Here is a 15608-nt window from a genome sequence, read left to right on the forward strand (position 1 = left end):
TGTAGTATTGTCTCCACCAGCAGCTCCGTTCGCTGCTTGGGTCTGAAGCTCCAAGGTGGGAGTGGCTGTAGCCTCTGTGAAGGTGTGTGCGTGGGAGCCAATCAAGAGCTTTGGGCGTGACCTGGGTATTACCTCTAGCTGAGCCCAGCCAACCCAAATATTTCCGGTGGAGATATAGTGCACCAATACCGTATGCCATGACCACAAGTACATGTAGTGGACCCTGCAGGCTTATTGCCCCATTAGTTACACCCATACTATTAGATAAGGCGGGCTGCTCTACTGTGATAATAGTGGTTGGGATGGCTATTTGTAGCCTCCATTTTGTATAGCTTCGGCCATGTATATACTTTCTAAAAACTATGCTTTGTAGGAAGCTGTAGTAGATTTCCTAGGACCCTGTGTTGTGAATTTCCCAGGGTTTCTCTGTCTCTGCTGGTGCTTCCCCAGCTGATGTTCCAGACAGATAATGCTTGTAGCAGCCTCTGGTGAAGCGTAAGTAAGGAACAAAATACTTAACCTTTGCTAGAAATGATTGCAAAAGTGTACACTGTATCATTTACTACATGCAACTGTATTACAGCTCATTCCATTAATAAAATTGCATTAGATTTAACTCATTATCCTTCTTTAAAGGCGTAACAGAACCTCAAACACAAAAAAACCGGCAAAACACCCACATATCAAAGTATAACCCACAATGACCCCCTGGGCCCCCCCAGAATCTCAGGGCCCAAGTGCTTCTGCGAATAAGTATAGTATTAGTTTACATTTTGGCCAAAATACTCAAAGCTCACAACCCAACATCAAGTGTCCTCATTTCTCCAGAGTCCCTACACTGACATTCCAAACAATTCACTTAAAGGTATAAAATGGGGTATAAAAAAGACTGCAGTCTAGTTTCAGAAACTGGGGAGCTACACAAGTGTGGAGCCTGAAGAATATTGTCCTGACAGTTACAATAAGTAACCTGCTGTTGATGTTAGAGCCCAGACAGGCAAGTGTTTACTTTGTTGTTATTGCTACACATGTTATATGCTAAGTGCCCACACTATTCTGATGTCACTGTTTATTTTGGACTTCATAAAGTGAAGTTGGACTTTATTTTTTGACTGACTCATTTTCATTGTCAACTGCATGCCCCACATGCAAGCCCCTGACACCATAAAGATGTTACTTGGTCTGCAATGTATCTGTTGTACCTTTTGGCTTTTGTTCTTTTATAGTCACTTAGGACAACTCAAAGCTTGAGCTAAACATACAGCTTATCTGTTGTAACCAGGAGATGCCTCGCCTATGTTTGTATGCTCTACAACAACCTCTTCACTTGTTACACCATTCTTACTAACCTGCGTTAATCACTGAGTGCAAATACAATGTGGTAGAAACACTAGACCTTTTCATTCACACTACAAATATATTTGTCAATAGCCGATAGTCAACTACAAGGAAAACATATTTAGGCCAATGCACACGGACAGATTTTTGCTGCAGAATTCGTTGCCAGACGCCTACCGTGAAATCCGCAGCAATGTCTGTCCGTAGCATGAGATGTAAAACGATTCTTCCGCTTGCGGAGGAAGAATCGCAGCATGCTCTATTTTTGTGTGAGACTCGCACGGACGGCTTCCACTGCAGTCCATGGAAGCCGTCTGTTCCACGGCAATTCTGAAATGTCAGTTTCGAAGTCACCGCGGATCCGCGTCATCACCGGCGCATCATTGTCTGCAGTGGGCATATGTGGCGGCGCGCCAGCCGGCACATCCGCAGTGCATCCGAGACAGGTATGCAGGGGTCACTAGTCGGCACAGGGTCGGATTTTACTGTGATCTTGCAGCCAGAATCCGACCCTGCCGTATGCATGTGGCCTAAAATTCCTTTGCATATTAATTTGAGAATTGCACTTTTAATCCTGTCAACTGTACATTAGACGATGGAACTAGAGTAATACAAAAACATATATACCGTGTATAGTAAACATAAAAAGTCTACACACCCCTGTTACAATGTCAGGTTTTTGTCATATTAAAAAAATCCAACAAAGATGAATAATTTTCAGATTTATTTCCCCCCTTCACTGTGACCCGTTATCTGTACAATTCCATTAAAAAAACAAACAAATCTTTTAGGGCTCAGTCACACGGGCGCATCGGCACCCGTGTACCTGCACTAAAAGACGTCCGCACTCCAGGTGCGGACGCCGCCGGAAGAACGAACATGTGACCAGCTCCATTGATCTTTCTTCCGTTGCTGTGGTGAGACGTCCGCACTGCAGGTATGGCCGTCTTCTTCGCGTAGGAAGACGGGCGTATCGGCGCCTGGATACGCCCGTGTGAGTAAGCCCTTAGGGTGGAAAAATAAAAATAGCAAAACTATAATAATGTGGTTGCATAAGTGCTCACACCCTCTTATATTTGGGGAGGTGGTTGTGTTCAGAATCAGCAATCACATTTAACCTCCTGATAACTAGCAGTCAGCACTCCGCTGCCATTATTTACAGGGATTCAGATTTCTCCCATATAAAGTTCGTGTGTAATCAATCGAGTTGGGGAAAGTTCTCAAAGAACTCCTGGTGGGAAAATCCCCAGGCCCAGATGGTCTTACATATCTCTACTATAAAACGTTCTCTGTTCTTCTTCTGCTGCATATGCTATCATTCTGTAATTTATTTCTTCAGGGTAGTGACATTTTACCCACTATGTTGCAATCCCCCATTATCATCATTCTTAAAGCAGGAAATCTTTAGCCATCGATTCATTGTTTGAAAATATTCTCTAAAATCCTGGCAAACTGACTGAATATGTGGCTCCTCCATCTTGTCCACAAAGATCACGTGGGTTTCCTTCCATTTCAACAGCCGGTGGCTAATACTAGAAGATTTATTTACCTGATCGAGGTCGTGGGTCGGAATGGGGGCTCTCCCTCTGAGTCTTGTTGTGGAGAAGGCGTTTGACTGCCTTAGCTGGCCATTCATGTCCCGGGTACTTTGGCACTTTGTCTTCTCTGGCCCTTTCATGTGGCCCTTGGTGGGCCTGTACTCCACTCCCATGGCATCTGTAAAACTACCTCACCCTCATTTTTCCATATTCATAATGGAACCTGACAGGATTGCCCTTCATCCCTGCTCTTATACGCTTAGACTAGAGCATTGAGCCCCTCACAGCCCTCATTAGAGCCCATCCCGATATTCACAGTATTTTGGCCTGAGACACATCATTTAAACTCTCACTCTACATGGATGATGTCTTGCTCACTCTGACAGACTCCTTGGTCTATCTCCCACGCCTCTACAGCACTCTAACTGTGTACGGTCACATGGCCGGGTACAAGCTGAACACCTCTAAATCTGAAGCACTCCCTATTAATATTTCACAGGACCTATTATTTACTCTCCAAGCTTTATTTTCTTATTCATGGAAGACTGTATCCCTTAAATACCTAGGTATTCGCATCCCTACATTTTATGCTGCCGCCTATTCCACTGACTTTAGTCCTCTGATCTGGGAAATGAACCGCCTTTTGACTAAATGGAAAAATTCTCCCCTTTATTTGCAAGGTTGGATTGAGATGCTTAAGATGTTAAAACCTTCCAAAACATCTTTATTTCTTTGAGACTTTGTCTGTGAAGGTCCTCAAGGATACGTTCCAAGTTTCGATTCACCAGAGAGGTGTGGCATTGCTGAGGAGCCTGTATCAGCTTGCACCCCTCCATTCCCCATTAACTCCCTTTCTTTACACCTTTCTCCTCCCAAGCAGCCTTATATCCTCTATGACCTTGCCCTGGCATTCCTCCAGGCTTTTTAGATTTGATGACCCCACGGACAATCGGCATAGAACCTTCCTGACATTTACTGACCTCTGCCAGAAGTATAATTGACTCTATACACAGCCGTCCTTAGTTATTATCAAATTTGACACTTTTATCTTTCTCTTTACGACACTAGACCGCTCCCCTATCTAACCAGCTTTAAACATTTTTGTATGGAGGGTCTCTTTTTGTATGAGGTTCCTCATTTTATAGGATTCTTAATGCAGCAAACATCTCCCTTCCCACAAGCACTCGTATGTGTTTAGATGGGAGAGATGGCTTAATAAAGATCCTTAACAAAGCCTTTGTCACTTTGGTCCAGGATCTGGTCTGGAGCAACCAAGAACTCAATTTCTACATTATGTAAAGAAAACCAGGATATAATCTTTATGGGATGATATCATACCCTTACCCATCTACATAAAGTGAATCCTACAATTCCTGATAACTTAGTGCATAGCTACGGAGTGCCCACGCTAAATCCCTACACCACAAAAGTGTCTACAATGGGCACATGAGCATTAGAACTGGATCATGGAGCAATGAAAGAAGATAGACTGGTCTGATGAATCACGTGTTCTTTTACATACTGAGGATGGCCAGATGTGTGTTACTTACATGGGGAAGAGATGAGAGTGTTTAATGGGTTATGGCAAGCTAGTGTAGGCCTCGTGATGCTCTGGGCAATGTTTTTTTAGGAAACCTGGCACTCATGTGGATGTTACTTTGACACGTACTACTTACCTAAAAATGGTTACAAATCAAATATACCCCGTCATGGCAACAGTATTCCCTAAAGGTAGTGGCCACGTTCAGCAGGATAATGCACCATGCCACGCTGCAAAAGTTATCCAGGAATGGTTTGAGGAACAAGACAAAGAGTTCAAGATGTTGACTTGGTCTCCATATTCCCCAAATCTCAATCAAATCAAGTATCTGTGGGGGAACCAAGTCTAATCCAAGGAGGTTCCATCTTGAAATTTACAGGACCTCAAAGATCTACTGCTAATGTTTTGCTCCCAGATACCACAGGAGAGATGATTGAATCCACTACTCCAAAGGAATCAGACTGATCAAATATGATTGCTACATTAGATGCCGCTGCTTCAGCTTCTAAGGGCTCACAAAGCATAAAAAAGAGGATCCCCATCAATGCAGGCAATAAGCTAAAATGAATGAATTAGTAAAAGGGATGATATATATTCTTTTAGCGGTGACGCTGTCACCAGCCTGAATGCAACTTTTTCCACAAATTGGGCCTTATTTATTAAAACTGGCTAAGGCCGGTCTCACACGACCAGATTTGAATTGCAGATTCTGCAATGGCCGTCCGCGCGGGAGATCTGCAGTAATATGCAGGGATTGAAAAGCATGTAGTTTGAAAGTTTTCTTCACACTTCACAGCATACTCTATTTTAGAACAGATTCCGCACAGATGGGCTCTATTGATGTCTTTGGATGCGTGCAACCTGTAGCTCATACGTAATTAACATTGCGAATGGGCGGCGGAATTGCTCACGACCTGCTAGGAGACCAGGTAGAAAAGCCGGAATTCTGGCTGGGGGATTCTGCATGAATATTTCGTCTAGGCCGTGTAATGCTGCTATGTTGTTCACTGCCTGCGAGTTTTCTTTTGCGCAGACAATACGCTGTCCATACGAGTTCATCTGTGCTGAAAACTGCATGCATACACGAGCATTTGCAATTTGTTTACGTGAACAATTGCAGGGTTTCTTATCTTTTGTGCATGCTTTCCATGTAATCCAGTTGTCATAGCAATCTATGAAAAGCACGCACAAAAGATAAGTCAGGTCCTATCTTTTCACTCACCGCAGACCTCAGATGCAAGATTTGCATTCGCAAGTCCTATCTTTGATTGGTGCATGCTTTTTGCGTGTCTAAAATTCCTTCCCATGAACGCTTCTATAGGAAACCATTGGTTTTATTAGACGCGATCTTTTCACGCGACTAGAATGCGCTAAAACAGCACTCGTGTGAATGAGGCCTAAGGGTCATTTTGCTCAGAGGTTTTTTTTTTAAAACCTTATCTCCTGTTGTAAGGGGCTAAAACTTAGGGCCTAAACTTTGAAACTGACTTTTCCAACTACGAAACTTCCAGATACGACTCCCAATGACCTTTGAACAGCGACAGGGAACACCCAAGCGGGCAGCAAATGTACACCCACAAACGTGGCTTGGACTGACCTAGTACCACTAGTCCATTTCTGACTTGCAGCTGGTATGGTACAGCCCTGACGCAGTCTCAAGCCATGACAATACACCTATGCTGACTGACTATAAGCAATTATATAAAGAGATTACATTTATATGGTTTAGTTGGGTCATAAATGTTATAAGGAGCATTCAGCCAAAGAATTCCATAAATAATTAGCAAGTGACATTACTGCCATAATGAGATGGTGCAAACCCAACACAAGGCTTCTCTTTGTCTGTATGCAGGGCGCAGAATAGTTGTGCATTATAAATGACATAATTCCCCATTTAGGAACATACCTTACTGTAACTATGGAGACAATGCATATCATACCTCCATTTGTTGTTTTGGGAATTCTGGTGTTTCTTTGCCTTTGAAGCTGAAGCTTGAAGAGTTCATCTTCTAATTGCTGATTTTCAATTTCAAGAGTAATTAATTTCTCATTTAAGTCCCATTTTGTATTTGTGCATCCTTCTAAACATGGCAGAAGGAGACAGAAAAACCAAAGAAAATGTATTAAAAGTGTTTTTAGTTTCAAATAACTTTTATTCAAGAAGCACATAGTGAAAAGTATATTATTTTACAGCGTAGATCCCCTCGCAGGGGGTTTAACTGTTAAGGTTACATTCCATATGACAATACAATATTTGTACGAATATTCCAGATATATCTTTTCTCTTGTAATCTCCTTCTTTATTAATTTCTAGAATTGTTTATTTGGTCTAGAGATTTCGATATTTACCATAATAAACTTTTTCAATCTTAACAATAAAGAAAACAAAGAAATTAAACTAAATTCATACAATTAAAAGTGCTTTTAACTATGAGTTTCTTGTAGTTCGTCTTTTGATTAGAGCAAATTGAAGCATTAATGCACTTTGGCTATAGTTTTTTTCCAAAGAAATGAATCAGATCTGTTGTCTGATCCATCATGAACCGCTGGTTATAGAAAAACATATTGCAAAAAAAGCTATTATAGGGGTGATCTAAGTCAAATATCTGCGTTATGGCTCCTTCACATGGGTGCTGCGATTTGCGGACACCCACATCGCAGCCGAAAATCACATGAACGAGAGGCAGCCATGTCCAAGTCACGGCTGCTTCTCCCATTTTAATGCCCATTCCAATGGACGGCCTATGGTGTACATACTCCGCAGCCCGGGATACCGTCGGGTGAGGGGAGAGAGTTTAAGTCTGCTAAACTCCCTCCCCTTCTCCGTCCCTTCTGGGAGGGGGTGGGATGGGGCAGGAGCTAGTTTTTTAAACTCCCACCCCTTGCCAGCTGCCAGCAAGGGAAGGGGACGGAAGCTTAGCAGAGCTAGTGTGCTAATCTCCCTCCCTGTCCTGCCCTCTCCCTTTGCCGGCAGCTGGCAAGGGACGGAGAGGAGGACGGAAGGGGAGGGAGCTTAGCAAAGCCACTGCTAAACTTCCTCCCACCTCCATTTTCCAGCAGCTCTCGTAGGCTCCCATAGGAGTCTATAGGACCAATCGGTGTATTCCGGAAAAAGTTAGGTCTAGACCTATCTTTTCCGGTCAGCGTAAAAACAGCCGTCCGGAATGTGCACCGCGTGTGCTATCTTTTTCGGCTGGCCAATTTTACGCAACAAAAAAACGCCCATCTGAACAAATGCAGTGGAATCCAATGCTTCATACGGTTGGGATTTTTGGCCGGCATTTTATCGCGGGAAAATAGTTGCGATGAAATGCTCGTGTGAAGGAGCCCTTAATCTGCTTTCACAGGACAGTATTTTGATCAGTATTTGTAGGTCAATCCCAGTCGGTCCAATAAAGATAAGTGATGCAAATGCTTCCATAATAGTGACTCCTTGGCTTTGGATCACAAATACTGAAGCAAAACATGGGCCAAAATACTGCCTTGTGAAAGTGGCCCTAAATATTAGTATTCATTACATATCATATTCGCCTAAGATGGCTGGCACTACTGTGACTATTAAAGTATGAACATAATAGTAATATCCTTTATAAAGCACAAATATGGAAAGGACAAACTCAGCAAAAAAGAAAGGACCCAAAAGCCGACTAACCAAATTAATAGGGAAAAAAAACTACTGACAAAGTCTGGCAATATAATTAGCAGAATCTTTTTGATGACCAGACTAATATTGGTACATGAACATTTTTTGCTGTTGTCTCTGCATTCTGGAAGTCATAGCTTTTTTGCATATTTGGTTGGCATAGTTAAAAAAAAATCAAGCACCTAGGAGTTGTCATTTTGCTGCACAACTTGGCACACAGTTTCATCTCAGGCAGATGTGCAAGTAATTAGATTTGTGGTGACTAGATGAACGGTCTTGTCACCGGAGGCCCTAAAAGTGGTTCCCCTCTTGGCCTATAAAAGGCTCTCGCAGGCTCCTTGTGTGTAGTGGCCTCTTCTTTCGCTTGTGTAGAGCTTGTTGACCACTAGACGGCTCTACGACGCAGAGAAGAGATTTCACCCCGATACCAGAGTCTGAGAGGGGCACATTATTGGGGTGTGAGAAGCTGGATGGTCGTATCAACATATTGCCGCCACCTGGGACTTTCTGACCAGACTGTTACGAGGTACTGGGACCAGTGGATGCATGAGGACACATACACAAGGTGACCAGGCTCAGGATATTCGTCACAGACCACCAGTAGAGTAGAGCATGAGCAGCTCCAGCTGTTTCATTGCCTGCCATCCAGAGACAGGTGGTGCCATCGTTACAGGCCCTTGTGTCTGTCTGAACCATTTCCAGATACTTGGATAAAGGACATTAGGTCTCATGGCACCCATTACATGTACTGCCTTTGACAGCCACCCACCGTCGCCTATGTTTGCAATGGTATCATGAATGACGAAACTGCACTGCTATGGAGTGGAACCGAGTTGCCTTCAACATGGAATCCAGGTTAAGTTTGGGTACTGGTGATGGCTGTGTTCGTGAATGGGAACCTAGGGGTGAGTGGCTCAATTCTGCCTTTGCTGTGGAGCAACACACTGCCCCCTGCTGGTGTGATGGTCTGGGGTGCATCCTTCTGTCTATATGGCAGTCACTCACACCTTTTAGTGGTACGAGGGACAATGAAAGCTCAGCAATATGTTCAGGACATCCTGCAGCCACGTGTGTTCCTATCATGGCGGCTTCCAAGAGGCATTTTCCAGCAGGATAATAATCGGCCGCACACAAGGGCGACACAGGAATGTCTCCACAACATTGTCACACTTCTATGGCTGCTTGGTCACCAGATTTATCGCCAATAGACTATCTGTGATGCCAATTTTGACAGCCTACAAGTTTGCACAATCCAGAGGCTCAGTTACAGCAAATGTGAAGCGGTATGCATCAGGATACAATACAAAACCTGTATACACCCATGCCCTCCTATATCACATCTTGTATCTAAGCTAGATGCGGTACAACAGGACACTAGAGCCTCCCTGCCCCTGTATCACATCTTATATCCAAACTAGAGGTGGCCCAACAGGGTACAAGACCTTCCATGCCGCCATATCACATCTTGTATCCAAGCTAGAGGTGGCGCAACAGGGTACTAGAGCCTCCATGCCCCCCGTATCACATCTTGTATCCAAACTAGAGGTGGCCCAACAGGGTACTAGACCTTCCATGCCGCCATATCACATCTTGTATCCAAGCTAGAGGTGGCGCAACAGGGTACTAGAGCCTCCATGCCCCCATATCACATCTTGTATCCAAGCTAGAGGTGGTACACCAGGGTACTAGAGCCTTCATGCCCCCAGTATCACATCCTGTATCCAAGCTAGAGGTGGCCCAACAGGGTACTAGAGCCTCCATGCCGCCATATCACATCTTGTATCTAAGCTAGAGGTGGTGCAACAGGGTACTAGAGCCTCCATGCCCACCGGTATCACATCTTGTATCCAAGCTAGGGGCAGTACAACAAGGTACTACAGCCTCCATGCCCCCCATATCACATCTTGTATCCAAGCTAGAGGTGGTACAACAGGGTACAAGAGTGTCCATGCCCACCCGTATCCAGGTGCAAAGTGGACATCTATATGACCTATTAGGGTATACACACAGACATATACATCTTCATTTATTTACTTTAGAGAAAAGCCATCATGTGTGAAGTGGAGAGGACCAAGACCAATTAGGAGAACAAGGCAGCAATGTAAAGGGCTGGAGACCCACAGCCCCATTACTGCATTGCAAATCACACACTGAAGGCATTTTGCAAAAGCAGCCATCTCTTAACCCCTTAGTGACCAAGCCTGTTTACGCCTTAATGACCAGGCCAAATTTTGCAAATCTGACACGTGTCACTTTAGCATGGAAAAAGACCAGAAAGGTTTTGCATATCCAAGCGATTCTGACATTGTTTTATCGCCACATGTTGTACTTCATTTAGGTGGAAAAAAAAGACCGATAGAATTTGTGTTTATTTATTAAAAGCGCCAAAATTGGGAAAAATTTGAAAAAATCGTCATTTTTTCACATTTCCAACTGCAATATCTCAAATATGTGCAAACATAATATAGAAATTTTTGCTAAGATTTATATTTCCATCTGTTTACTTTATTTTGGGCGCACATTGGAAAAACTTTCGTTTTTTTTTTAACCATTTAGGAGACGTACAAATGTAACCTTACTTTTCAGCATTTTGAGGAACACTTTGTTTTCCTACACCAATCCAAGATTGGAAAGGCTCATAGGAGTCAAAATGATAGATACCCCCACAAGTGACCCCATTTTAAAAACTACACCCTTTAACGTATTCACTGAGGGGTGTCATGAGTATTTTAACCCCACAGTTTTTTTTCAGGAGTCAATGCAATTTAGAAGAGAAAAACAAAAATTTCATATTTTTGCAAATATGTCATTTTAAAGACAGGACTTTTTTCTATAGTACACATGAAAATTAGGATTTGCACCCCAGAATGGATACCCCTGTTTGTCCCGTGCTCAGAAACATACCCATTGTGGCCCTAATCTTACGTTTGGATGCACAATGGGGCCCAAAATGAAAGGAGCAATCGGTGGCTTTCGGAACAGAAATTTTGCTTGAAGGAGATTTAGGCCCCATTGCCCACTTGTAGAGCCATTGAGTGACCAAAACTATGGAGAACCCCCACAAGTGACCCCATTTTGAAAAGTAGACCCCTTAACGAATTTATCTAGGGGTAGGATGACTTTTTTGACTTCACAGTTTTTGAATGAATCTAAGCCAAGCCGAAGGAAAAAAAATACGATTTTCATTTTTTGGTAATTCTGTCATTTCAAAAGCAGTTTTTTTTGTACCACACATATATGAATGAAGACTTGCACCCCAAAATGGATACCCCTGTTTGTCCTGTGCACAGAAACATACCCATTGTGGCCCTAGTATTACGTCTATATGCACAATGGGGCCCAAAATGAAAGGAGCAATCGGTGGCTTTCGGAACAGAAATTTTGCTTGAAGGAGATTTAGGCCCTATTGCCCACTTGTAGAGCCATTGAGTGACCAAAACGATGGGGAACCCCCACAAGTGACCCCATTTTGAAAAGTAGACCCCCTAACGAATTTATCTAGGGGTATAATGACTTTTTTGACTTCACAGTTTTTGAATGAATCTAAGCCAAGCAGAAGGAAAAAATTACGATTTTCATTTTTTTGGCAATTGTGTCAATTTAAAAACTGTTTTTTTGGGAAAGTGTACATAGGAATGAAGACTTTCGCCCCAAAATGGATACCCCCATTTGTCCCGTGTTCAGAAACATACCCATTGTGGCCCTAATCTACTTAAAGGAAACATAGCTAGGCCTATAATGGAAGGAGCACCCGTTGGATCTCAGGGTACAACAGAATAAATTCCAGTCCCCATTGCCCACATGTAGAGCCATTGAACGTCCAAAACGATAGAGAACCCCCACAAATGACCCATTTTAAAAACTAGACCCCTTAACAAATTCATCTAGGGGTGTACTGCATATTTTGACCCCAAAGTATTTGAATGAATCTAAGCAAAGCAAAAGGAAAAAATTACGATTTTCATTTGTTTGTCAATTTTGTCAATTTAAAAACTGGTTTTTTTGTACAGTGTACATAGGAATGAAGACTTTCACCCCAAAATGGATACCCCTGTTTGTCCCCTGTTCAGAAACATACCCATTGTGGCCCTAATCTACTTACAGGACACATGGCTAGGCCCATAATGGAGGGAATGCCCGCTGGATTTCAGGGCAGAACTGAATAAATTCAAGGCCCCATTGCCCACTTATACGGAAAAAAAATTGACTTCCTAAAAATAATCCCCCGCCATCCCCATTTTTTGGCATTCCCTAAATATTAGATAAAGGTAATAATATAAATGCGTTTTATGTCCGAAGACAGGGGTAATTACGGAGGCTGGTTGGGCTGGGCACATGGGGCAAGAAAACCGGGTATCCCCCCCCCCCCTCTCTCATGTATTTTGGGGGGTATTTCGTAACCTCAGCAGCGGGGATGGGGTGTAGAAAGTGGCGCTGTGAGGCTTTGTAATCTTGCTGCGGTGCAGCGGTCTCACAGAGAAGGCGCTCAACAAGCTGCTCCTGGAACTGCAGGAAGGCGAGCGTTCCCGGGGCTTCTTGTAAATTACGGATTACAGGTAGCGGTCTGAATAACGCCGGGCTCACGTAGCCGTAGGCGGAATCTGCTTGCGGAGGCCCGCAGCGGATTCCAGCTGTGAGCCCGGCTGTGACCCTGCGTACGGTTGCGTAATGTACTGCACATAACTGCCTACTCACACAGGCGGTTTTTTGTTTGCATTTCCCGCGCCGTCGCTTAGAGATGACCCGGGTACCCGCAGCCCGTACACAATGTGTTTGCATATGGGGTGCGAGTATATCCGCGGTCATAGAGCACAAAGGGCTCTAGGTCGCAGATATTCATGGTAAAATATAGCATGCTGTGTTCTGTTTCTGCGAGTGGATTACGTAATTCCGACCCGCTAATTGGGGGGAATTGTGTAATCCAATGCATGCGATTGATCCGTGGATTACCGCTGATCAAGCGCATGCAGAACCTGTAATTCCTCTCCGGTCACGCGTGACCGGCCTAATGTTAGTTCGCTACTTTATCATGTGACCGGGGACCGCTCAGCGAGGCCTCCGGTCACTGCTCCAAGCAGTCAGCGTTGGTCGCTGGGAGCAAGGAGATTTAACATTTCCTGGGCTTCCCGGCTCCTGCGAATGTGTCCGGCATTTTGCCGGCGGGCGCATGCGCAGCAGCCGGAAGGGTCCATGGAGGATAATCGCATCTGGATTCAAATGCGGAAGCCTCCGAGAAGATGTTTCATCTCCCCCCACCGATCGCATCGGTGAGGGGAGATGAAACTGCCACTTTTTAAAGAACTTTTACGTAATCGCCATTATGCATTGGATAACGGCGATCACGTGACCAGTAACCGCATACCGCGGCTCCCCGTGACATCTCCAGGCTCTTGGCTACCTTTTGTAGCCAGCAGCAGGGAGATTTTATATTTCTTGGGCAATCTTTCACTTTTGCGCATGCGTCCGCCATCATGCTGACGGGCGCATGCGCCGAAGCTGGGGTAACATCCGCGGATCAACATCCCACCAGGGAACAAATCCGGGACCTTGGGTACGTAATTTCATCCCCCCTTACGGATACGATCCATAAGGGGAGATGAAACTTTAACTTTTTAAACTTTTTTTTACTTTTAACTTTTTTTTTTTTTTTACTTTTTAACTTTATATGATCACCGTTATCTGATGGATAACGGTGATCATATGACTGGAAACCGCATACAGCGGTCCCCAGTCATATCTCCCTGCACTCGGCTATCTGTGACAGCCGGGTGCAGGGAGATTTTGAATTTGCCGGGCTCGCCGGCTTCTGCGCATGCGCGCCGCATCGGCACATCGCAGAAGCCAGCGGGGGGTCCCGACACCGGCCGGAGGACATCGGCGGACCTGAGGTGAAACTTTTCTTTTTTTACACTTTTTTTTAACTTTTTTGCGATCGCCGCTATCCATTGGATAACGGCGATCGCGGTACCGGGCACCGCTCACCGCAGTCCCCGCTGACATCTCCTGCCTCCTGGCTACCTACAGGAGCCGGGAGCCAGGAGATTTTAAGTCTCCCGCGCCGCCGGGCCTTCTGCGCATGCGGCTGACGTAATGCCGCCAGGCGCGCATGCGCAGAAGGACGGCTACGGCGCCCGGAGCATCGGGACAGCTGGGAGTCGTGCGACGGACATCGGTGAGTAATTTCAGCTGCTCCGATGGATCCGATCCATCAGAGCAGCTGAATCTTTAACTTTTATTGCACTTTTATTTACTTTTTTGCGATCGGCGCTATCCATTGCATAGCGCCGATCGCAATGCCGGGGGGGGGGGCTCCGAACAGCCCGGGATGACAGCTCCATGCTGTCAGCTACCTGCGGACACCAACAGCATGGAGCTGTCACGTCCACAGCCCGAGGGGCATTATTCTCTGCAGGAAGCATGTTTTTACGTCCTCAGAGAATAAGGCCCACTTCGGGAGGACGTAAAAACACTATGGGCTGGTCGTTAAGGGGTTAACTGATTTCAATGGTAAAGGACTGGCTGATGGCTGGCCTAAATCAGTGATTGGGCGTCATGGGACCCCTGTTCTCACCAGCTATTAAATATTTATATTGTATCCTTTGAATATGCTAGACATGTCTAAAACCCCTTTAGATGCTAAAAACTATATTTCTTGACAGTGCATAAAAATGGTTTTGCCGCCAGTTGTATCCGATCACATGAATCTGTAAGTTTGCCAGCGGCACAAAAGAAATAACAGAAGAAGGCAAACACTATTATGAAATATGATTACGTCTTTTGGGCAGAGGAGTAAACCGCACACATTCACAAAAGAGTCTACTTGAGGTCTAATAAAATGAGAAGTATCACGTGCCTAGAAATTGGCTAAAGTGTGAATTGTGCATTAGATAATTAAAGCGGAACGAAAAAAAAAGGTTTTTCCGCAAAGCTGTCCAGCAGGTTATGGAAACTACAGTGATTGGTGCTGACCTGACTGGAGGCATGAATAGTTTATCAAAAGCTTGTTACCCACAGAATAAGCCTTAAGTTCATACATAATACCTTATTTCAAAGATATTGTAAAAGCTGGCATGAATAAAAGATGAAGTATGTAACCTACTTTTGTTTTTCTTCTTCCGAACGGAGCGCGCACGTTTCTCTCTTTGTTCTATGAGCTGTGCCTCAGTAAGGAGATCCTGTAAATTCGCCAAGATCATTTGATCATTTCCGCCATTCTGCAGATAAGTCATGCGTAATGCACTGTGTAAAGAGTAAGCATGAAGTATTTCACATCTCCTAATCAGAATTTTCTAGAACAAGAAAGTTGCCCCTTAAGAGTTGCAATGGACCTTAGACTCTCACTTCCTGTTGCTATCCTGACGGGGGTTCACATTTTAAGTATATGAATTAGAAATGCCATAAAACTGTTGGAAGTTCTATTGCTGGGATCCCCATTGATCCTACGAAAGAGGGTTTGAGAGTCATTGTTGTGAGAGGGGAACTACATGCACAATGAGGCAGCAGACATGTAAGAAAGTTATGCTGTTTCTAAAGTTTCAGTCATTTCTAT

At 44.3% G+C, this 15608-nt stretch overlaps 1 protein-coding gene across 1 annotated transcript in view; it reads right to left on the reverse strand.

Annotated features, from left to right (window-relative positions):
* The window catches only part of LOC136627092 (coiled-coil domain-containing protein 17-like), a 44541-nt gene that overhangs the window by 19431 nt on the left and 9502 nt on the right, over positions 1-15608 (reverse strand). Inside the window, exons 6-7 of the mRNA XM_066602037.1 lie at positions 15159-15298; positions 6357-6497 (exon numbers count right to left, since the gene is read on the reverse strand). Of these exons, the coding sequence (XP_066458134.1) occupies positions 6357-6497; positions 15159-15298 (281 nt within the window). The remainder of the gene's footprint in view (positions 1-6356; positions 6498-15158; positions 15299-15608) is intronic.

This window comes from Eleutherodactylus coqui, chromosome 5 (genome assembly GCF_035609145.1).
Source record: "Eleutherodactylus coqui strain aEleCoq1 chromosome 5, aEleCoq1.hap1, whole genome shotgun sequence".
Taxonomy (NCBI): Eukaryota; Metazoa; Chordata; class Amphibia; order Anura; family Eleutherodactylidae; genus Eleutherodactylus; species Eleutherodactylus coqui.